General features: G+C 38.5%; 4 protein-coding genes and 1 non-coding gene across 8 annotated transcripts; 3 read left to right on the top strand and 2 right to left on the bottom strand.

Moving 5' to 3' along the window:
• Positions 1-455: 455 nt before the first annotated feature.
• Positions 456-1,811, top strand: LOC104725236 (calcium-binding protein CML37). Its single transcript, XM_087474715.1, has one exon. The coding sequence runs from the start codon at positions 1,073-1,075 to the stop codon at positions 1,625-1,627; it is 555 nt and encodes a 184-aa protein (XP_087330841.1). The 5' UTR covers positions 456-1,072; the 3' UTR covers positions 1,628-1,811.
• Positions 1,812-2,141: 330 nt separating this feature from the next.
• On the top strand, positions 2,142-5,097 carry LOC104725235 (uncharacterized). Of its 2 annotated transcripts, none has more exons than XM_010443862.3 (7): positions 2,142-2,549; positions 2,726-3,136; positions 3,211-3,351; positions 3,482-3,589; positions 3,665-3,893; positions 4,354-4,608; positions 4,705-5,097. In XM_010443862.3, exons 1-7 carry the CDS (start codon positions 2,430-2,432, stop codon positions 4,785-4,787), a joined length of 1,347 nt encoding a protein of 448 aa, XP_010442164.1. In that variant the 5' UTR covers positions 2,142-2,429; the 3' UTR covers positions 4,788-5,097. The 2 variants fall into 2 exon arrangements, with proteins under 2 accessions (XP_010442164.1, XP_087330840.1); XM_087474714.1 differs by having other exon boundaries at positions 2,144-2,549; positions 2,726-3,125.
• A 317-nt stretch (positions 5,098-5,414) lies between these two features.
• Positions 5,415-8,247, bottom strand: LOC147934945 (uncharacterized). The gene is made up of 2 exons (XM_087472853.1): positions 5,766-8,247; positions 5,415-5,422 (listed from the first exon to the last, which is right to left on the bottom strand). The coding sequence occupies exons 1-2, from the start codon at positions 8,245-8,247 to the stop codon at positions 5,415-5,417; spliced, it is 2,490 nt and encodes an 829-aa protein (XP_087328979.1).
• A 164-nt stretch (positions 8,248-8,411) lies between these two features.
• LOC104725234 (F-box/kelch-repeat protein At5g42350) lies at positions 8,412-10,789 on the top strand. Of its 3 annotated transcripts, none has more exons than XM_087474383.1 (2): positions 8,412-8,681; positions 8,924-10,789. In XM_087474383.1, the coding sequence occupies exon 2, from the start codon at positions 9,006-9,008 to the stop codon at positions 10,695-10,697; it is 1,692 nt and encodes a 563-aa protein (XP_087330509.1). In that variant the 5' UTR covers positions 8,412-8,681; positions 8,924-9,005; the 3' UTR covers positions 10,698-10,789. The 3 variants fall into 3 exon arrangements, with proteins under 3 accessions (XP_087330509.1, XP_087330510.1, XP_087330511.1); XM_087474384.1 differs by having other exon boundaries at positions 8,441-8,681; positions 8,910-10,789; XM_087474385.1 differs by having other exon boundaries at positions 8,495-8,681; positions 8,906-10,789.
• An 11,295-nt stretch (positions 10,790-22,084) lies between these two features.
• On the bottom strand, positions 22,085-22,191 carry LOC147934944 (small nucleolar RNA R71). Its single transcript, XR_015573279.1, has one exon. It is a non-coding gene; the product is annotated as a small nucleolar RNA R71 (small nucleolar RNA).
• Positions 22,192-24,454: the final 2,263 nt, after the last annotated feature.

Raw genomic sequence — 24,454 nt, 5'->3', positions numbered from 1 at the left:
ATCATTACCAACGATTATGTACATGAAATATGTCCATAACATTGGAATGCGTCGTCAACAAGACTTGTAAGATGAGATCATGATCAGTCTAGAGAAGCTTGAGAGGTTGTACTCTTTTTACCTTACTAAGGTTTTTCCATTGGATTTTTCCTAGCAAAGTTTTTAACGAACAAAAAATATTATGCAAAAGATATAGTGACACTTGTCACCAATACGGAATGTTGTGGAAGTCAAAACAAGAGGCAACAGAAAAAACTGTTAAAATCGTTTTGTTTTATTATTTTGTGTGGAATTCACGATTACTATATAACTTACTTTTTTATTTCTATATAATTGAATTTGATTGTTGTAAAACACAAGAACATTGTAAACTTTTATTATAGAAAAGTTAAAATTCTCTTTTGTTACATTTCTTTTTATTCAGTATCCCAATTTTTTGTGATTACAAATTTCTTTTTAATTATTTGTATTTATATTCACCATAAAATGTAGAAAGATGATTTTCTTTTTAAGAAAAGAAAAAACACATTCAGCCCCAAAAAAAAAGTATACAACTTTTGTCTAGTTTGAAAAATCATATAATAGTATTTGGACGGTTACATACATATGTATGAGAACCTTCGTGATCATGACGGGTAACAGTTAAGAACTTCGAAAGAAAAATCAAAACATTTGAGAACTAAAAACACGTGTCCACACATCGTACACTGAATCAAAGTCAAGTACAAAGTTGCTTAATCCATATGTTGTCCATATTACATCACAATATACGTAACGTAGGGGAAATTGCATCTCATTATTACGAAACTACCCTTAGTCTTTGTCAACTTGACCTTTCCTCACCATCACTCATTGCGGAGGAAACTTCCCGGCCACCACCGCGCAACCGCCTCTAGCTTTAAATAATTCTCCAAAGTTTTCAAACCCGTGTTTTAACCGTCGGACAATCAAGAATCTCCCCACCTATATACATACACGCATTCACATACTCATCTTTATATATAACCTACCATCTTTAAAAGAATCTTTATCGAACCATTTAGTATTCAAGATTTGTATACAAATCAAGAAAATGAGTCTTTCTAAGAACCAGAAATCTCCATTGTCAAGATTGTACAAGAAATATTCCAAGAGGAAGTCAGAATCTTCAAGAACGCTTGAAGATGAAGCAAGAACCAGCAGCAGTAGCGGAAGCAGCTCGTTAAACGTGGACGAGCTGAGAACCGTGTTTGACTATATGGATTCAAACTCTGACGGTAAAATCTCCGGGGAGGAGCTACAGAGCTGCGTTAGTCTCTTAGGCGGCTCGTTGTCTTCACGTGAGGCAGAGGAGGTGGTTAAGATTTCTGACGTTGACGGAGACGGGTTTATTGACTTTGGTGAGTTTTTGAAGCTTATGGAAGGTGATGATGGTAGTGATGAAGAGAGGAGGAAGGAGCTGAGAGAGGCGTTTGGGATGTATGTTATGGAGGGAGAAGAGTTTATCACGGCGGCGAGTTTACGGAGGACGTTAAGTCGGCTCGGCGAGTCGTGTACCGTTGATGCTTGTAAGGGTATGATTCGTGGGTTTGATCAGAATGGTGATGGAGTTCTCAGTTTCGACGAGTTTGTTCTGATGATGCGTTGAGATGATTGATATATGGGGGTTTTGACATTTCTTTCTTTCTTTAATCCAGTTAATTGCTTACTTCAAATTCTTTACATTTACTTATTTTTATTCTTTTTGAGTTCTTCTTATTCCTTTGTATATTTGTGTCTCATCTGATCCATATGTATTTAAACACACTTCATATTAAACATGTTCTATAGTATATTTTTCTTCTCTTTTATTTTATTTTTAAGATTCTTTTGTTGTTATGTAGATTTCTTTTCATTTTTTCTTAATTTCAAACATATATATAATTCATTTAAATTACATACTTCAAATATTTTATATTGTATAAAATACATACTATTTTTTTTTATAAAAATTATCTTATAATATATATAGTAGATATTTGTTACTCAAATAAAATAATTATTTTTAAAAATCTAAACTATTGCACATGTTAACAAATCAACATTTTTATTTTGATAAGACCTTATGAGATTTTTTCTTTCTTGCAAAGAGATTTATTTAAAGATACGTTTTCAATTATTTTGCATCACCCATAAAGGAGATTGACATCACCCAGAAGATAGAAAATTCATAGGAGCAAAATAAGTAATGGTATTTTAATATTATAAGCAAGCTATCAGAAGAAACTAGAAAAATTCTGTGAAAACCTAAAAAGTTACCAAGTTTAATTTAGTATCAAAATTCCCAACGGTAACTGGAAAATCGCCGGAATTGAATCTGCGGCGAGGGCACAAAACTTGAAAATTCATTCCTCTTTCCATGGTTGCTTTCTAGGGTTCTCTCCTCTATTCCCAAATCCCACCACGTCGTCATGAACCACCTCTCCTCCTTCTGGTTATTTTCGTTGCTCTTTACGACCGCCATTGCAGCTCAAGAGTCTCCAATCACTCGTATCGCTTTCGGTTCATGTGCTAATCAAAGCGCTCCACAGGTAAACGAATCGTACACTTCCCTCTTGATTTGCAATTTTATTATGTGTTAGGACTGCTCTGTAAGTGAAACTCGAATTGGAGATTATATATGTTCGTAAGTATTCCCAATTTCGTGTTAGGACTGTGTACGATTCTAATTTTATCTCTTGATTTTTTTTTTTTGGGTACATTTTAGCCAATATGGGATGCAATAAACAAGTTTAATCCACAACTGTTTATTTGGTTGGGTGATAACATCTATGGAGATATCAAAAGACCACTTAAAGTTACTGGGAAAGAGAGAACCTTTGGGCCGTGGAGGAATACACCGAGGTTTGTGCCTTCTTCAGAGGAAGAAATGAAATCAAGATACGCCATAGCCAAGGCTACTCCTGGCTATTCTCGTCTTCATAGAAATGCCAAGGTTATTGGAACTTGGGATGATCATGATTACGGCTTGAATGACGCTGGAAAAGAGTTTGATCATAAAGTCCGTAACCAAAAACTCATGCTTGATTTCTTGGATGAGCCTCTTGATAGTCCTAGGAGAAAGCAAGCTGGTGTTTATGCATCTTATACTTATGGTCCACCTAACCGTAAAGTCAAGGTTCCTGTCTTCTTTTGTAAAGATTTTAGTGAAGAGTTTGTATGTAATTCTACTGAAATTTTCCCTCTTTTCAGGTTATAGTTTTAGATACTAGATATCATAGAGACCCTTTGCGAAGTGACGGGAGTATCTTGGGTGATATACAGTGGGGATGGCTCGAAAATGAACTGAGAGGTCCGCGTAGCGAAATCACTATAATAGGATCTTCCGTTCAGGTATTCTGTATCTTGTTTTACTTATTGTCACGGCATAGTCACTAGATTAAACTTAAACTTGATGAAGCTTGAGTGTCTTAATTCCATCTAGAATTGGTCATCCATTAAAATGGTTTCTTGATTTTTCAAGGTGATATCCAATATTTCCGCTACCACTGGACCTCTCTTCTATATGGAATCATGGGGCCGTTTTCCAAAGGAAAGAAAACGTCTTTTCCAACTGATATCCGACACTAAGGTATGGGGATTGTTGATAGTACTTTTTTCCAACTGTCGGTTTGCGAGCTAATTCTTCGCTGCTTTGATGCTACAGAGAAATGGAGTTATATTCATTAGTGGAGATGTACATTTTGGAGAAATCACTAGATATGATTGTTCCGTTGGGTACCCATTATATGATGTCACCTCTAGTGGTCTAGTACAATATGTTGAGAAAGTTATCCCTCACCCCTTGCGCCCCATCATTAGGCTTCTTTTCTGGTATACACCAAGCACGATGAGAGTTATCAATGATAACTGCAAATTCAAATCATGTACATACGGTATTATTCTCAACTGATTCCGTTACTCTTTTCGTTTTCTGAACTATCTTACATTGCTATCCATATCTTTTTAACTTTCCAAAAGATCTATTGATAAGCAAAGACACAGTGAGTCTACTATAACAAGCACATCTGCTGGAACCTTAACTAGCCTAGGACTGAATATAGCAGATTGTAGCTGTTGTGAGTAGGTTTGAAAGCAGCTTCGTTAGTTGCTTTCATGGTTATTATCATCTATCCAGTCGAGAGTCTTTCATTTTGTTAGGTGTCTCTGGTTTGGGTGAATTGCAACGAGGATAGTGTTTTCATGTATTGGTTATTATCATCTATCCAGTCGATTTACGTTTAACTAATAACAGATAGAAAAGATTGCACATTATCATCTTGTTTATGTAACAGAGTAGCAATGACACTCCCATGGAGGATTACATTGGTCACAATATCTTATAATTACATGCAGGGCAACAAAACTTCGGAGCAATATCGATAGATTGGAATGCAAATCCGGTTACCATAAGGCTCGAGGTCAGAGATATCAACGGACACACAGTACTAGGCACAAATGTTTCTCTATCTGAACTACAACCACGAGGGCCAAATATCTTGACAGATCCAACCGCAAGGGGAAAGTCCCAACGACATTGCACGCTCGAGATCGATTTACCAGGAACAACCAGATACCGATTGGCAGTTCTCATCTACTTCACCATTGCTGGTATGTCATTCTTCCTTACTGGTATTATTACTCTCGTTTGGGTGAAAGAAATGCTGCAGAGTACTGATATATACATTGTTTGGTTGGATTCAACAGTCTTGGCAATGGCGTTATTAGGATTGATCATTGGAGTTGTACTGACCATAACAGCTTGCGTCTACAAATGCAAGGTTGACTGATTGTTGATTTCTTTCGGTAAACCTTTTCTCATTTTTTTTTGTCACTGAGCTATTAACACCTTTCGCTCCAACACAAACATTCTCTACTTCTTTATACCTTATAAACTGTATCAGTCTTATGAAGTACGGGCTAGGCTATTTTGTGATTGTTTTGCAAGCAGATTATAATGTTATAGTAGTGGGATGGTATGGAGACATTGGTTTTGATCAAACCCCACATAAAAGAAACGTTTATGTAATAATGCAATTAGACATGGATTTTGATCATGTTAATCTATGTCATGACTCATGTTTCATGTTTGCGTTTGAATGTTATTGCTCTGTTTGCATTTTCGCATATAAAATTGAAATGAGATTTTTTTTTTTTTGAACAAAATAAAATTGAAATGAGTATGTGACATTTAAGCTGCGTTTACTTGTAAAATCAAAACTCTAATTTTTATTTGTCAAATTAAATCTACATGTACTCTGTTTTAATTATAAAAAATTAAATTCTAGTCAAACTGACATTCTATTTTTCATTTGTCAACAACTCAAATTGACATATAATTTAAGATCTAAAATTTTTATAAACCCAAACTCACATATAATTTTGTTTAATTGTAAAATCTAAACTGTAACTTTTTTTTATAAGCCTAAATTGACATATCATTTAATTGTAAAATTATAAAATCTAATTCTAAATTAAAACTGACATATAATTTTATAAATCAGAATTTAATAACATAACTTTAGCTTAAAAATATGTAAATTTTTTTTTTCATTGTTTATTAGGTGACATAATTTGATTGGTTGAAATAGATGAAGTGAACAAGTATTTTCCTTTATTAGATACATATCTTTTTTTTTTTTTTTTTTTTTTTTTTTTTTTTTCAACCAAACATTAATCAAATTAAAAAATAACTCCAAGATTGGTTGCCCAAACCGGAGGAAAAGAGTTTACAAAGGAAATTTCAGAGGAAAGCAATCTTGAAGAACGGGCGAGACAATCTGCCCTTACATTGAGCTCTCTAGAGATCCTGATCAGGGAGAACGAGGAAAAGCATGGTCTGAGCACAAGAAACTCCTCTAACAGGTTCGAAAAAGATGGCCAATCGTCAGGCGTCTGCACCATCGCCACCAATTCTGCACAGTCTGTCTCAAAGCTTTGACATCCAACTCCAGCCGCCAAGAGTGACTCCATAGCCCAAATCAAGGCTTGTAGCTCTGCATGTAAGGATGTAGGACCGCATCTCTGACTCCGTGCTCCCAAAAGGAGAGTCGCATCATCATCACTACAACACCACCATCCTAGACCCTGCATAGCATCTGACCCTTTCCAAGAACCATCAATCTGACATCGAGGAAACGCTCCCCTATCCTCCACCAGAGGCGTAGTATGCAAATACCTATCCGAATAGGATTTTGCTTCTTCCCATAGTAATTTATCATTATTCGCCTGGTGTAGAATTTCCGTCGGCTCGGCCTGTAACCCCTGAAAAACTTTTTTATTCCTATCTTTCCATAATGTCCAAAGTATCCAAGGAAGACGATTAGCTACATCCGAATCCCCCGACTGAGAGGCTGCCCGCCAAAAAATAAAGTCTAAATTTGCATAAATTGAAGCAAATGGAAAGCCATCGGGGACTAACGAAACTAGGGACAACTCCCAAACATCGAGCGAGCGAGGGCACTCAAAGAGAGCATGATTGATAGTTTCTGGTGCAGCCCCACACCGTTTGCAGAGTGTATCACACCGGATACCCCTATACGCAAGTCGTTCGAGCACTGGGAGGGTGCCCGACGCAATCTGCCAGAAAAAATGTTGGACCTTTGGGGGAACATCCAGCTTCCACACCTGGGCCCTGAGGGCCATACATGTTGGTCCGTATTCGACTTCCGTCATCAGTTCTCTGGCTAATCTATAACCTGATTTAACCGTATACTTCCCTGACTTGGTAAAATGCCATACTAACCGATCCCGTTGCTGGACCTTACTGACCGACATACGCCGAATAATCGGTATATCCCCCGGATCCAGAAACTCTTCTAGAGTAGGCAAGTGCCAATCCTTCGTGACAGGATTAATTAAGTGGTTCACCATCAAGCTCGGTAACCAGAGTCGTCCCCGACCATTGGCAGGACGTGGTCTAATATCCGGAATCCATGGATCTCTCCAAACCGAAATAGAACTACCCGAACCTACCGCCCATCGCGCTCCATATTCCACTAAATCTTTCGTTGAAAAAATACTCCTCCAGGCAAAGGAGGGATTAGAAGGTTTTTTGGCCATAAGCGGGTGTTTATTGCTAAAATATCGGCCTTTCAAAACCCTCGCCATTAATGACGTCGGGTGTTGAATTAAACGCCAATACTGTTTTGCTAACATAGCATCATTAAATTGTTCCAAGGCTCTGAAACCTAGACCCCCATCACACTTATCCTTACATAGTTTATCCCAAGCCACCCAATGTAAACCATGAGCCTTATCGTTGGATTTCCACCAAAAAGTGGAAATAGCACTCGTTAATTTAGATGTCAACTCTTGCGGCAATTTGTAGCAGGACATCACATGCGTGGGAAGTGCCAAAGCCACCGATTTAATCATAATCTCCTTACCACCTTTTGATAAAAGCTTTGCATTCCAACCATTGACACGATCATCCAATCGATCCTTGACATATCCAAAAACCTTATTTTTTGAACCCTGGAGGCTTTCAGGAATGCCCAAATAAGATCCCATACCTCCCTCTTTGGTAATACCAATAACTGACTTCAACTGATCCCTTATCTCAGTAGGAACCTTCTTGCCAAACATTATAGATGATTTCTCTAAATTAACCTCTTGTCCTGAGGCTTTGCCGTAATTCCTGATAATTTCCATGACCGTCTGACATTCTGTCGCCTCTGCTTTACAGAAGAAAAGACTGTCATCAGCAAACAACAAATGCGAAATGGTAGGACTATCCCGGGCGATTGTGATACCCGTTACCTTTTTCTCCCGTTCTGCCTTTTTGATATTCGCTATCAGAACCTCTGTACAGAGTATAAACAAGTACGGTGACAACGGGTCCCCCTGACGAAGACCCCGCTGTGGTTTAATAAAACCCCGGGGTTGACCATTAAGAAGAACTTGATACGACACCGAAGATACACACCACATGATCCAAGAGATCCAATTCCGATCAAACCCTAACTTAACCATGACTGCCTCTAAAAAAGCCCATTCTACACGGTCATAAGCCTTACTCATATCCGTTTTGAAAGCCAGAAATTCCGACTTGCACCTATTATTAGTATTTAACCCATGAAACATCTCCTGCGCAACCAATATATTATCCGTTATTAAACGACCCGAAACAAAAGCCGACTGAGTTTCGGAAACCAAAGATGGGAGAAACCGCTTAAGCCGAAAACACAGGATCTTAGAAATAATTTTATAGCTCACATTACAAAGACTTATCGGCCTAAACTCCGCCATCCGCTGCGGACGATCAACTTTGGGAATAAGACAAATATTCGTCTCATTTAAACACGGGTCAAAACGTCCTGAACGGAAAAACTCTCTGACTAGAGCCACTAGATACATATCTTTTCATTACATTTTATTATTTTTGTTGGTCAATCCTCTTTTTCTTTTCCTTTAAAATAAAAAACAATAATTCAGTCTGCTTGTAAATTTTTTTTTTTTTTTTTTTAAGTAGAGCTTCCACTAAGCAGCATGATTTGTTTTTAAAAATAAAACGAAAAGGGAAAGGTAGAGAAATCGATGCGTCAATCTTAGGTCTTTCGAGTCTCAATTATTTCCTCTTCTTCGGTGACCTTCTCGGGGAAGAAGATGCTCTCTGGATCTGGGGAATATAACTCTCTACATTGATGAATCTCGCTTCCAATTTCCTGAGTTTATAGCTCAATGTAAGTGAAATCTTTCTTCAGTTCTTGCTCAAATCTGTATAATTTACTTTCTGGGAAGCGTCTTGTAGTCTGATTGATTCTCAAGAGCTGAATTTGGATTTTAGGGTTTGCTTTTGCATGTTTAATCTCTAATCGAGTAGTTGTGTTGGAGAATTCGGTGAAATCTCGCTACAAATGTGGATGATCTGATATGAACGAATGCTTTGCTTATTTTACATGGTTAGTCAGTGTGATCTTCGCAGGTTGCTTTTGGATTACAGATACTGAGGAAAAATATAGATGGTCTCCTTTGGTATGGTGGTGGATGTGTTTGCTAGATGACGCATGATGATTTCTGGGAAACCATTGGGAGAGGAGTCCATCCGGCAGGATCTTGAGGTTTTAACTGTGTCAAAGCGGCTCGTGAAAAGTGTTAGCCAGAAGTTAAAGAAAAAGGTTCATAAATCTGAGGTGGTGGTGGAAGATGAAGTGGATGCAAGGGGAGGTGTGAATTGTCTAAGCATCAGTGTTGGTTGCAGAGTTGCTGATACTGGTGAGGATTTTGAGGATCCTTGCAATAAGAGATGGTCCAGTGCTAGTGAGGAAGGTAAGGGATTGATGACCAGTTGTGGAACTGAAGAAACTAGGTTAGATTGTTTTTCTTATGGGGTGAAAGAGAGGTTCTGGAAGAAGAATAATAGAAGATATCTACTGGACTCGGCCCAGGACAACCGCAAGAACATATTCCTTCCTGACGATATTCTGGAAATGTGCTTGATGAGGCTTCCTTTGACAAGCCTAATGAATGCGCATCTCGTTTGCAAGAAATGGCGATCCATGGCCACCACCCAGCGGTTCCTCCAGATGAGACGTGAAGGTTCCTTTCAGACCCCATGGTTGTTTCTGTTTGCTGCTCATAAAGATGGGTGCTCCTCTGGTGAAATTCATGGGTATGATGTTTCTCAAGACAAATGGCATAAGATTGACTCTGAGCTACTTAAAGGGCGGTATATGTACTCAGTGACGAGCATCCATGAGGAGATTTATATAATTGGAGGTCGTTCTATGGACAGAAACTCTTTCAAGTCCCACAGAGGGATCTTGGTATTCAGTCCTTCAACCAAATCATGGCGTAAAATTGCATCTATGAGACATGCTAGATCACTTCCCATAGTTGGTGCCTCTGAAGTTACTTCAGAGTTCTCGACCATACAGACGCAACAGAATCGCCAAGATAGACGGTTTCACCTGTCAAGAGTTGGTGGGGAATCAGACGTTTATGAAGACCCTCACAGGTTATCTGTAAGACGACAGCACCGAAACTCAGCTGATCAAAACGGAACTAAATCCCTCAGATTAGCAAGACAAAAGCTTGATCGGCTAAACCAAAACAGCTCCAAGAGATTTGTGCTCATATCCATCGGAGGCACAGGATTGTTTGATGAGCCACTGGATTCAGGTGAAATATACGACTCAGCAACAAACACATGGTCAGAAATCCAGAGACTCCCGATAGGCTTCGGGGTTGTATGTTGTGGGATCATATGCAATGGAATCTTTTATGCGTATTCCGACAATGATAAGCTATCAGGGTATGACATAGAGAGAGGCTTCTGGATTGCGATCCAAACATCCCCAATCCCTCCTCGGGTTCATGAGTTCTATCCTAAACTCGTCTCCTGCAACCAACGGTTGTTCATGCTCTCTGTTTCATGGTGCGATGAAGGAGATGGACAGATTGGGAGGAGAAACAAAGCAGTGAGAAAGCTGTGGGAGTTGGATCTTGTGTACCTCACGTGGACCGAAGTTTCAGTACACCCGGACGCACCAATGGATTGGAACGCCACATATGCCTCAGACAAGAACATACTAATGGGAGTTGAGATGTTCAAGATCTTTGGGCAGGTATTAGGTTTCTTCACTGTCTGCGATACCTTAACGGAAGAAGCCTCTTGGAGACATGTTTCGAGAAACCAAAGGAGCCAAAAACTTAATCTATCTTGTATGAACAAAACCATTGCCTTGCTTCATCTCTGATCTTTTTCATTCTTTTTTATAAGTATCAGGACTTATCAAATTGATCGATTCGTGTATTAAAAAGAAATGCAATGTGCCAGTCTCTAGAGATAGATTTGAACTGTTATGTTCGTATTTCACAGCTTTTGTTTCCCGATTTTATAAGGTTATAAGTTGAATATGGATCAGAAGACATGAAGGCACCAATCGTACTCTCCTCCACCTAATCGTCTTCACCCTCCACCAAAGCGACCACCGCTGCTGCCATCTCGTCCTCCCCTTCCCCTCAGCGTTGTAGTGACGTTATTCTAATGTTTTGTGGCACATATATATATTACTAAAATTACGGATCCGAATACCCTAAAAAACACTCCAGATATCTGGAACCGTAGCAGGCAGAGTCATGTAAATCAAAAGTTTAGATTTAGATCAGATGGAGCTCAACCTATATACATTTGGTTTCTTGGAAAGAAAGAACGATCGAGAGTTGAAGTTTGTCAAACGTCAGTGCAATCAAAGAGACATATGGACTATGGAGTTCTTTATCTCTCGATAGATCATAATATATAAACCTTCAAAAACTAGTTCAAAAGCTTGGAGGGAAGCGAAATACTGTTTTTTTTATATAAAAAATTGGAACTCACCTCGTGAGCAAATCGAAACGGCTTTTTAATTTTCTCTTCACGATACGTTTAGGCGGATCACAAAGGTTCTTCCATTCTTTCCCCATAATTTCCTACAGAATAATCGATCACTATAATGGACAAGGAAAATGTTATATAGATGAAACTTGAACTTACAAAAAAAAACACTAAACACTAAACCTGGAAACAGATGGGAAGATATATATATATATATATATATATATATATATATGTTATGAATTAACTTTTTCTTTTTTCAATTCATGTCTTCAATTTTTTCATCTTTCATTTGTCTCAACATATTTCAATGCTTATTAAAAACAAAACAAAAATTCAAAAAAAAAATTGAAAACAAGAACAGGAGTTTTAAATTTCATGTTTTGTCTCATATCTTCTAGAATTTTGTCAAGTTTTATTTAGGATGCATTGCATTATGCATCATAAATTTCATGCAATTTACAAAATTTCATGTCTATGCGCCATATTTTTCCAAAAAGTTGTTAGAATAATTTTTAAAATGATGCAGTCAGAAAATCTTAGGTTAACCAAACGCTAAAATTGGATGAAATTAAAATTTGCAATCGACAAATTTTATAGATAAAACTCTGAAATCCACCATAAAAAACAAAAAATGAATAACTTTCAACTTTGATTGACAAGAAGAATAAGAATTTTATTCTAGGTTATAACTAACACATTACATGCTGGACAATTCTGGGGTTCACCCCTAGAGGTGAATCTCTCTTATTCACCCCTCTTAATTAAGGAAACAAATTATTAATTAAAGAAACAAAATCTGTATATTGTAACATCTAAATCCAAATTACATTTTTATGAACTTAAACCGACATATAATTTTGTTTAATTATGTAATTTAAACCCTAATTACTCTTTTATAAACCCAAATTGAAATACAATTTTGTGTAATTGTAAAATCTAAACCCTAACCACTCTTTTATAACCCAAACCGACATATAATTTTTTTTAATTGTAAAATCTAAACTCTAACCACTATTTTATAAACCCAAACCGACATATAAATTTCTTTGATTGTAAAATCTAAACCCTAAACCCTAATCACTCTTTTGTAAACCTAAATCGACATATAATTTCGTTTAATTATATAATCTAAACCCTAAACCCTAACCACTCTTTTGTAAATCCAAACCGACATATAATTTCGTTTCATTATAAAATCTAAACCCTAAAACTTAACCACTTTTTTTAAACCCAAACCGACATATAATTACGTTTAATTATAAAATCTAAACCCTAATCACTATTTTGTAAACCCAAACCGACATATAATTTCGTTTAATTGTAAAATCTAAACTCTAATCACTATTTTGTAAACCCAAACTGACATATAATTTTGTTTAATTGTAAAAACTACACTCTAATCATTCCTTTATAAACCAAACCGACATAATTTCCTTATTAAAAAATCTACGTAGGACGTCGTTTTGATGCTATAGTTTTGTTTTTTTAAAAGGTAACTACCAAGAATCGATCCCTGGTCTATTAACGTTTTTAACAAAGACTTAACCAACTGATCCCACAGAGTTATTCAAAATATTGGGGAAATTTTATGGTTATAACAAAGACTTATATTTTTTATAATTGGATATGAAATTTGAATTTTATACGAGTATAGGTAGAAATTGACACCAAGAATTTGTACAGATATAAATTGGCACTTTTGACATTGTACAGGTCGGAAATAACCCTTTTCCCTGCCCAAGTAGTCATTTTCATCTGTTCACCCTAGCCAAACGAGAAAATCAAGTACATGTATTGTTGAAGAAGAAGAAGAAGAAGAAGAAGAAGATGAAGAAGAAGAAGTTTGGTTATAAAACTTTGGGGTTTTTGGTTAATCGTTTGGTTCAGGTAAACCAACCAGGGATAAAATATCTACCCTTAATAATACCGTTAAAGATAAGATCGAATCTAAATCGGATAAACACTAACAAATCTAATCCTAATCCTTTAAAATTAAATACTGAAAGATACCAATGAATTAAAGCCAGAGAAGTAAGAACCCAAATACTGAAAGAAAACTTCTGAAATCTATAAAGATAATCCTGTTATGATAATAGACTACCCGCAACATACGCGATCATGATGAACAGCTTTGTCTGCGGTACTATTGAACCTTTGGTAAATTTTTCATCACCAGCAAAAAAACCTTTTATTATAGAATATTATGTAAAAGCCTTAAACCCATTACAATTGAGCCAAGGGGATTCCACACCAAAGAAACTCTTATTATATAATATTATGGAAAATTTTCATAACAAATACACATAATATTTCATACGCATAACGTTTAGAAACATAATCATTGTGAAATGATACATTTATTTTGAACATCAGAAAACACCACAATATATTAATTTAAAAGATGAACATTACATAAATTAGATAAAACCGATTCAAAAAGAAGATCTATAAGAAATAATAGATCTGAAATACCATTCTCTTATAATATTTTTATTCATTATCATGAGCAAGAAAGATAATTTTTTTTTTCAAAGCTTTAAATCAAGATCCATAGAATCTTCTTCGTCTCCATTCATGTATATAGTACCCGGCCACACCCGCTCCAACTGATCAATGAGCGGCAAAATGCAAACTTCATCTTTTGGTGACATCTCATCCTCTGCTGTCTTTGGCTGAAGATGGGGCTGAGGCTGAGGCTGAGGTTGCACGAGACGTCCATTAATAAAATTGGTACTACTGTTATTGGTCATGGGCACCACCTGGAGATCTAGCGTTTCAATCGCAACAACCATATGGTAAAATGCATTTTGGAACCTTATTGTTTGACTAGTAAAATAATTATAATAACTATTTTGAAAGGTAGTAGCTTCGTAAAACTCAGAGTTTAAGTTGGGATTGGTACAGAGAAATGACATGGAATGTTGTCTGTTTGATAGGGTGAAGGCAACATCCATTTCACTAGCATGAAATGATTTGAGGTGCGAGAAGAGTTCTCGATGGGTTAGAAAGATTTGCCCGCATGGAAAACATTGGAATTCCATGTTGGCTTCGTATGATAGATAGAGAATACGGAATAAAGCTTATAAAGACCACGTATATATAGAGAGTAGAGGGAGTGTGGGTGTATGAATAGTGGCATTTACATAAACATTTAAAATATCAACTTTAGAAAAACTTTAAAAAAAATCAGATATCAAATTTAATGATAATTTTAGCTAAGAAAATTAATATTATTTCCATGTTTGGAAAACTTATTTTTAGTTTTCTATTCATGTGTTAAGTGAGTTATGTAATTATCAATATTAGTGAATATATTTTATTTATTTCTTACAAAAATTAAATTTAAATTGATAGGATTATATAGTAAAATTTAAACACAATCATTAGGGTATGACTATTACCAGAGAAAAATAATTAATAATAAAAATTTCTAGTCAAAAACATTTAAAGTTATTTATTTCATATCTAAAAGTGGTGTGAGGTTTGTTGATTTCATGTTTTATTGACCAAAAATATGTAAAATTAAAAGAAAAATATCATTTGGGTTGGTAACACTGTAACAATACTACCAAAAGTTAAGGTTGGTCAACTATTTTTTTTTTGACAATAAATGAGAGATTATATCTTACTTAGTTATTTTCTTATATAATACTTTTTATTTTTATTTTCCTATTGAGTATTTTTCCTCTTTTTTTTTTTTGATAAAATATTTTTCCTTTTATTTTAGTATGCAAAACCATGATTACTTTATAAGCAATTTTGTTTGTTCGCTAATGAAGAATTAAAAATAATGCTACACTACGATGTTATGTATCAAAGATTGAATTTTTTTTTTGTGAAGGACAAGGGTAGACCCATCCGCATCGTCTTTTAAGACTGAAGCAAAAGTAGCAAGGAGCGAAGAAAAAGCATGAAAATCTAAAGGTAGTGAAAACGCATAGTTAGCTAACCCCTCAATCATGAAAATCTAAAGGTAGTGAAAACGCATAGTTAGCTAACCCCTCAATGACGGTTAGTTTCCCTATACACAGAAGTAATACGGACTATACAGTCCCTCGCAAGAAAGTCGTGGTACAAGAAACCAACCACCATCTCCGAGTCAATCTCCAACTCCAACCTCGTGATGCCTCTTCCCCAAGCCGTATATATACCATAATAAACACCCCACACCGAGCACCGCCCAATATTCACAACAAACCCCCCCCACACCATCCACCAACACTATCCCATATGACACCCTCTGCCGCTGCTAGACCCAGGTTCCCCTTAGATGCAACCAACCATGAGTCGGTGCTATCCAACCAATGTCCTGTAGTACTCATGATAACTGCGGTTAATGCTCTATCCTTCTTAGGTTAGCCGAAGTCACTTCCACAACAAGATCCTTAATAAAATGAACTCTATCTCTACATAGTTTAGTATCACCAAACACATTACCACAACGCCATTTCCAACCCCACCTTAAGGCCATCGTAAACATAATAGACCAAGCTCCCTTGGCCATTATTATCTTGTCATTAAGATTTCCGTGGATCCATTCAAATAACGACTGAGCAAAGAAAGTGTGACGCGTACTTGGCGGCACAATTCTACCCCATAAACCAGCAATCGCAGGAAAGTCACATTGAACATGCAGAATACTCTCCAGTCCTCCCATGCAAACTGAGCAAATATCCGAATCACTTAAGTGACTGTGCTTTCTCTCCATGTTTATCATAATAACCTGGTGAACCACTAACCAAAGGAAAACCCTTAGGGGGAGAGGGGCTACAACGCTCCATAGACACTTGAAAAAGTACCCCATATTCTGATGTGGAACTTCATCGTGAGTCAATAGAGCATATGAAAGACGAGGGTTTTCGTTTCAAGTATGAAAACAAAGAAATTTTAAGAACAACTTATTTCAATGTAGGCTACCTTTTACAATGAGGGTTTTAGGCCCTTAAATAGACAAGTCTACACAAGGGAACACTTAACCCTAGGAAACGTGGCCAGGCGCTAGACCATACACTTGGCCATAAAGTAAAAGCAGAAACAAAATAGTTCAAAGAAAAGGAGGTAAGGAAGGATAGGATTGCCACGTCCCTTGGGCGGGCAATGCGTTATAGCTCATAGCCTCGTTAAAACCTTCTCGGTAAACCCATTGGAACAAACCCAAGTAAGGAAAAAGAGTACTACGCCTCATAACGTCTTAGTGTCTTCACCCTTGGGTAATGGTGAAGACTGTTCGGACAACCTCAGACAGCCAGGACGGATCATCCCGTCGTGGGTCATGGCCAGATGGATCATGAACTTGGAGGAACTATTCGGTGAAAAGGTTGCACTTGATCCGGAGGTTCTGGCTTGTAGTCTTGCTCCTTGTAGTAGCTCCTGGAGCAATCCGTGGTACTAGAACAACATCCCTCGTGACTTGTCCAACACACTTCGTATTACTCGAATCTGAGCCACTGACGCCTCTGCAAAGAGGATTAGGTCATCAGCAAAACATATATTGGACAACCTCGGGCCTAACACTGACAGCTTAATCGGTTTCCACTTCTTATCTAACATATATCTATCAATCAACTGACAAATCCGCTCCATACACAAGAGAAATAAGTACGGGGACAGAGGATCTCCTTGACGCAATCCTCTCAAAGGTTTAAACTCATCTGTCCTCTCACCATTCCATAAAAAAACTCATAGATGACCTGCTGCCACACACTGCATGATTCAACGCACCCAAACCTCAGACATCCCCACTACTTTATGGGTATATTCTAGAAAATCCTACCGAACACGATCTTAGGCCTTCTCCAAATCAAGCTTGAGAAGCATCCAAACTTTTTTGCCCTTTTTCCTTTGCATTGAATGCACAGCTTCTTGCACCTCTATGATATCATCCGAGCTTAAGTGTCTTGGGATAAAAATCGTTTGTGCAGGGCCTATCACTCTCATCATTACCCCTTTAAGACGTCCCACCATCACCTTCGTAATAATCTTAAACAACACATTGCAGAGGCTGATGGGCTGAAACTGCGTAATCTTCTCCGGCTTCCCAACCTTTGGGATGAGTACTACCACTACATCATTTCTTTATAGTGGTATCTCTCCTGTTTGGAAAACTCCAGAACAAACCAAATCACTGATTCTCCTATCACATCCCAATTCTTCTGAAAGAATAATGATTGATATCCATCGGGGCCAGGAGCCTTAAACTATCCCATACTACGCATGGCTTGTTCTACTTCTGATGCTGCAAGAGTCATACTCAAAAAAATTTGATCTTCATGTGACATGCACATAAAACTCTCCGATGACAGCCTCTCCACCACCTTATCTACGTCCTGTAGAGAATATAGCCTTTTATGATACTCTACTGACGGGTTCTCCAACTCCTTTGCATCAGCAATCCAAGCACCATCATCATTCTTTAACATCACAATCCTATTCCTTCTTCTCCTAATGATGGTTGATGTATGAAAAAGACTTTTATTTCTGTCACCATGAACCATCCATTTCTCTCTGGATTTTTTAAACTATATAGATTCCTCCTGTTCTAACAGCAAATCAAAATCACCAAGGAGAACCGCTTCTTGCTGCAACAGGGCGTCCGTGTGGCTGATCTTTAACTGGTCTTGCACCAGCTTAATATCACGCATTAGTTTCTCCTTTCTCTTCTGAACATCTCCAAAAACTTCTATATTCCACATTTCCAGTGCTTTAGAGTCCTCTTGCATGTTGATATGCCCATCCCAAGAGTTCTTCAACAACTTCTGAAACCCTGATAATAGGGTTTTTACCCAGGGTATCAATTCCCTATGCAGTTGTAGTACAAAGGGTTATCAATCCAAATGGTTGTTATGCTAGCACATATGATGCAATCAGAACAATGCAAGTCAAGCAAAGTGATAAGTGGGGTTTTGAATAATAACCTAGTGTGAATGGTAATAAGAAATACTCGACCTAGATACACGATGCAAGCAATCGAGTACCGGATCGAGTAGGTGATCAAGTAACAGAAAAACTAAGAAAATAATGATGAACAACTCAAGGGTCTAGATGAAGCTGGTGATCGAGTACCGGTTCGGGTAAAGGGTCGAGTTAAAGATAAAAGCTTAATCAATCAAATAAAAAAGCTCCTAGGGATGGGGTAATTGGTTCATAAGTATCCCTAATCGATCTAGAATGCCTTACATGCCTCAAGCAATCTATTTCCTAGACAGTGAATCCCTAAAACTTTCTAATCCACTCTCGTGACAGAAACAATCAACCCTAACCACTTCCTTACCCAAATCTCGTTGGAGAAACATGATTAAGCAGACAGTACAATCCGATTCACTATTATCAATGAGTTCCTTACTCATCTAATCTCTTAGGCTAAGTGACTAGATCTCTGATATTAGTTGGTTCAAGCATTACAACAAGCATCTCTCGATGTGGAAACACCCTAGATCTAGTCTCAACCTCTCGACCTGAAACTAACATTAAGAACACTAATCCAGAAGGTAATTTTTAATAAGAATAATCAATCTAAGGCATCTTAATCGATCTAGAACACTTACTAGCCTAACCCATCCCTAGAAACCTTGGTTCACTACTCAGATCTCATCCTAATTGACATGAAAGCATAAACAAATGAGAATTGCATAGAATAAAATGTTGAAAAGAGACAAAAAAATGTAATACAGAATCACTATGAAAGAGTAGATAAAAAGGAGTATATCAAATCCTAATAAATCTTGAAAAGTATAAGAATTGGTTCTCTCCCTCTCTCAGTAGCTCTCGCTCTCTCGTTCCTCTCTGTCTGTGGCTGCGTGGTTGAGAAAATAGGAAAGGGTTTATATATGGAAACCCTTTGACCTAGCTGTCCAGCTCCGTCCAAAGGTCTACACGAGGCTATGGTCGGGAACTTCCTCGGGTTGGACTTCAGGTAGTTCTTCTTGTGCTCGGTTGTGTTTGATCATGTTTAGGCTCAGGCTGTTCTTCCTGTACGATCACATCATCGGGTACACGCTCGGCTTTCACCTAATTCTTGCTCTTTTTAGACTCCAAAGCACCTGTTTTCATCCAAAATGCACAAATGCAACAATGCATCACCCTAACTAACTTAAATGCAAAATCCTAAGGTTAAGGACCTAAAAATCCAAAGGTTAAGCTATATACAATGCAAAACATGAATAAAAAGATGCCAAAGAAAGTGTAAAATAGGGAGTTATCAATAGCCCCAAACTTATCTCTTGCTAGTCCTATAACAAGAAAGTAAGAGGATGAGGTTTGAAAATGGGGACTCATAACCTCATAGTACCAAGCGAAGAATTCAAGCTATAGTCCTTAAAGATAGTTTAAAGGTGCTAAGATAAATCAATCATACTTACAAATATTTTTCTATGCTTATCACCATGCATCGATCTAGTTCATCCTCCACCTAAAAGTAAAGACTTACAATTCCAAAGAGCATCTCTTTCACATTCATTAAAGTGTTTGGCGAATTCTTGCAAATGGAAAGTGAATCAAGCTCAATTGGTTTTACGGGTAAGACGTTTGGAGGTAGATTTCAAGTAGTATTTTCAGGTGGCTTACTCTCAAGCAAGAAGGAATGTGATAACTCTCTAATTTACATGTTTTTAGCATCTTTTTTGTCCATATTTTGCATTATTCATACCCTTAACTTAGCAGTTTTAGGTCATTAACTATAGGAATTCACTTTTAGGCCATTTAGGGTGTTGCATTTTGGCATTTGCATATTTTGGATGAAAACAGGTGCTTAAGAGCCTAAAATGGGGAAAAACAAGGACAAACCCGAAGATGTACCCGAAGGAGCCATCGAACTGGAAGAACGAGTCTGAACCCCAACACGATCAAGGAGGATCCAAGAGCATGAAGACCAACCCGAAGATCTACCCGAGGACTAACTCGACCTCATCCTCGTGTACCCCATCGAGTAGACCCTCGGGCAAGTCTGGGAAGCTAGGTCAAAGGGGGTTCCATATATAAACCCCTTCTCTCCTTCCTCGCAAATGAGCACGCCGCAAACCCTCAAACCAGAGAGCGAGAGCTTCTGTGAGAGAACTGAGCGACTCAAACACTTTTGACTTTTGTTTTAGATTTTATTTCATAACTTTTTATCATTTCTTTAGATTTCTATCTTGTACTCTTATCCCTCTACTTTATCGTTTAATATAATGCAATTTTCGTTTATATTTGCTTTGTTGTTTCCTGCTATGATTTCCGAGTAGTGTAGTAAAGTTTCTAGGGATGGGTAGATGATTTTGTGTTCTTGATCGGTTAGGATGTCTTAGTTGATTGTATATGTTTAATAGATTTCCTTATAGATTGGTGTTCTTAATGCTGTCAACAAACCGAGAGGGTGAGATTAGATCTAAGGTGTTTTACCACCGAGAGGTGTAGATGAGATGCTTGAATCAACCAATGCTAGAGGTTTACTCACTTAGCCTAAGAGATTAGATGAGTAAGGGGTTTACTGACAATAATGAATCGGATCTTAATGCCTGCTTGGTCATGTTTCTCCAACAAGAGTTGGGTAGGGTAGTGATCAAGGTTGATTGTTTCTATCACGAGAGTATTTTAACAAGATTTTAGAGATTCATTGTCTAGGAAATATTTGCTTGAGGCATGTAAGACATCTGTACTGGTTAGGAATACTTAGGATTCGATTACCCCATCCTTAGAAGCTTTCGTATTTTAATTGCTTGCATTTCTTTTCATCACTGGATTCCTTACCCAAACAGGTACACGATCACCTGCTTCGAGTAACCCCTCGAGTTGTTCATACCTTCTTTGCTTACTCGATCAACCCACCCGATCTTGTACTCGAATGCTTGCATCGAGTGCTTAGGTCGTGTGGTTCCTTGTTTATATTCTTTTCTTTTATTATTTTAGGATTGTTAGACAAAACCCCATTATTGCTTGGCTTGACTTGCATTGTTCTGATCGCATCCTTCCTACTAGCATAAACAACCATTTGGATTGATAACCCTTTGTATTACAACTGCATAGGGAATTGATACCTTGGATGAAAAACCTGTTATAAATTTGGCGTCGTTGCCATTCGGTTGAATTTAATTTTGCTACGTTTAGGATTTCAGCACTTGCTAGATCAAGTTCTCTTATCTACATTGGTTTGGAATCTGACTTGTTTGCTTTTGTTTTTGTTCGTTTTGCATTTCAGGTACAACCCGAGTACCCACCCGACCCGTCACTCGATCACCTGGATCAAGTTGACCCTCGTGTACACCCTCGATCACCTACTTGTGCATGCAAACACGATCCGAAGGTAGCCACAACTTGAGTCCATTCATCGAAAACATCGACATACCAAGGTTACTTCGTCAACAACAAGTTCCACAACCGCAACCACCCACAATTGAGGAGACAATGAACGATCAAAACGGTCCACCAGCTCCTCAAGCAAGGACCTACATAGGAGCAGGGGATGCTCCATCTACTCACACTCGAAGGAATTGCATTGTGCCACCTGCTGTCCAGATCAAGAGTAGTCTCATCCAGATGATACAAAGCAACAAGTTTCATGGATTGCCAATGGAGGACCCATTGGATAATCTGGATGAATTTGATAGGCTCTGTAGCCTCACAAAGATAAATGGAGTTAATGAGGATGGCTTCAAACTCAGGATTTTCCCATTCTCTTTGGGCGACAAAGCACACATCTAGGAGAAATCACTACACAAGAAGTCCATCACCACCCGGGAAGCGTGCAAGAAGGCGTTTCTGGCCAAATTCTTCTTCAACTCCAGAACCGCAAGGCTGCGAAATGACATTTCCAGCTTTGTTCAGAAGAACAATGAAATGTTCAGTGAAGCTTGGGAACGTTTCAAGGGATACACTACCCGATGTCCTCATCATGGCTTCAACAATGCTTCATTGCTAAGTACACTTTACAGAGGAGTGGTCCCCAAGATACAAATGTTGCTGGACACCGCAAGCAATGGTAACTTCCTCAACAAGGATGTTAATGAAGGTTGGGACCTAGTGGAGAACTTGGCTCAATCTGATGGGCATTATAATGAGGAATACGATCGTACTGTGCGATCTACAGGAGAGGAAGATGCCAAGTACAAGAGGGACATGAAAGCCCTCAATGACATGCTCGATAAGCTCCTCAACCAGCAGCAGCATGTTCATGCAATATCAGAAGAAGAGCAGTTTTTACAACAAGATGGGGAGACTGTTCAAATAGAGGATGTGAACTACATCAACAACCAAGGAGGTTACAACAAAGGGTACAACAACTACAAGCCGAATCCAGGCTTGTCCTACTGAAACCCGATGCATAGCCCAACGCTTCCATCTAGTTCATCATTGGTGGATTTGATATCACTGATGCACACAGTCCTATTCAATCAGAAGACCGACACAATACACATTAATACAAGATTCGATGATCTCGCCTGCCGTCTATCCGCCAACTTCAAAGAACTACATAAAAAGGTTGATGACTTGGGATCTCGAATTCAAGTGCTCACAGATAACTCGGCTTCCACCTCAAAAAGCCCTACGGAGTCTGCACACGCAATAGCCCTACGGATTGGATGACAACTACCACCTCGAACGGCACCACTGAACATCACTGAGGACAGCAATTATTTAGATGGGGAAGATCTCTGTGAACCGGCCACTTCTGCTGAACCACCAAGCCACTCCCCAGAACAAACCGACCCTGCACCCGACCACACTACCCGAATAGATGATCGGGTAGATACTCCGGTAACTCCATCTCCTACAGGCAAACTGGGAGGAGAGAAACAGAAAGAAAGAAAATTCATCCCTCCACCCTACAAGCCACCATTGCCATTCCCTGGACGATTTCGCAAGGAACTTCTGGAGAAGTACAAGGCATTGTTCGAGAAACAGATGCAAGAACTCGAACTCCGCATGCCTCTAATGGACGATTTCACCCTGATACCTCCTTACCAGAAATTCCTGAAGGATGCAGTGATGGAGCGGATCAAGCAAGTACAAGGGATGGTCATACTCAATCATGAGTGCAGTGCCATAATCCAGAGGACTGCTGCACCTAAGAAGCTGAGTTACCCGGGATCGTTTACCTTACCTTGCTCGACCGGACCATTGAAGTTCGGAAGATGCCTTTGCGATTTGGGGGCATCCGTTAGCCTGATGCCACTAATTGTAGCCAACCTTCTTGGATTCGAGAAATTCAAGCCTACCGACATTCAACTGGTTCTGGCAGATCAAACTACGAGGTTGCCAAGCGGAGTTTTGGAAGAATTGCCGGTCAAGGTAGGGTGAGTAGATGTACCAACCGACTTCGTGGTTTTGGAAATGGATGTGGCATCAAGGGCAAGGAATCCGCTTATCTTAGGACGACCATTCTTAGCCACCGCAGGGGCAATGATTGATGTAAGAAATGGGAAGATCGATCTGAAACTATGAAAAAACCTACAATAGCTGGTCGAACCTTCTAGATAGAGGAGTTAGAAAAACTGCGAGAGGAGGCATTTGAGGAGATTGCAATCGGAGATTTCTTACAAACAGCGCTGACAAATGATGGTAAGGAGGGATTCGTGCATCAAGAAACGGAGCTCTACAAGGAGCTGCTTGATACTTATCGAGAAGTCATCGAACCAGAACTAAGTGTGGACATGAGGGAAGCTGAAAGAGAGGGAGTGATGCTCGACAATAGAAGTTCGGACAAGTCAGTAGTCACCTCCTACGTCATGTCGTGCAGTTGCTCAACACCAGCCCACCCGGACGCTAACACGATCGCCCCATCAAGTAGGATGATCGAGCACAACCTCGAGCAGCAACTCCAAACCACTGATGATTGGTCCGAGTCTAAAGCGTCTAAAGTGGAACTCAATTCTCTTCCATCTAGGCTAAAGTACGCTTTCTTAGGACCTAATTCAACCTATCCTGTGATCGTCAATTCTAGCCTGCCTGAAAAGGAATTGAAATTGCTTTGCACGCAATTAAGAAACTATAGGAAAGCAATAGGCTATACCCTAGATGATATCAAGGGTATATCCCCTGATCTCTGCACCCACCGGATAAATCTGGAGGATGAATCGTACTTTAGTGTAGAACCTCAGCGTCGGCTAAACCCGTACTTGAAAGAAGTGGTGAAAAAGGAAATTCTGAAGTTGCTTGATGCTG

The sequence above is a fragment of the Camelina sativa genome, chromosome 11 (genome assembly GCF_030686135.1).
Source record: "Camelina sativa cultivar CO46 ecotype springtype chromosome 11, ASM3068613v1".
In the NCBI taxonomy this organism is placed as follows: Eukaryota; Viridiplantae; Streptophyta; class Magnoliopsida; order Brassicales; family Brassicaceae; genus Camelina; species Camelina sativa.
This window is presented reverse-complemented; position numbering and strand designations above follow the sequence as displayed.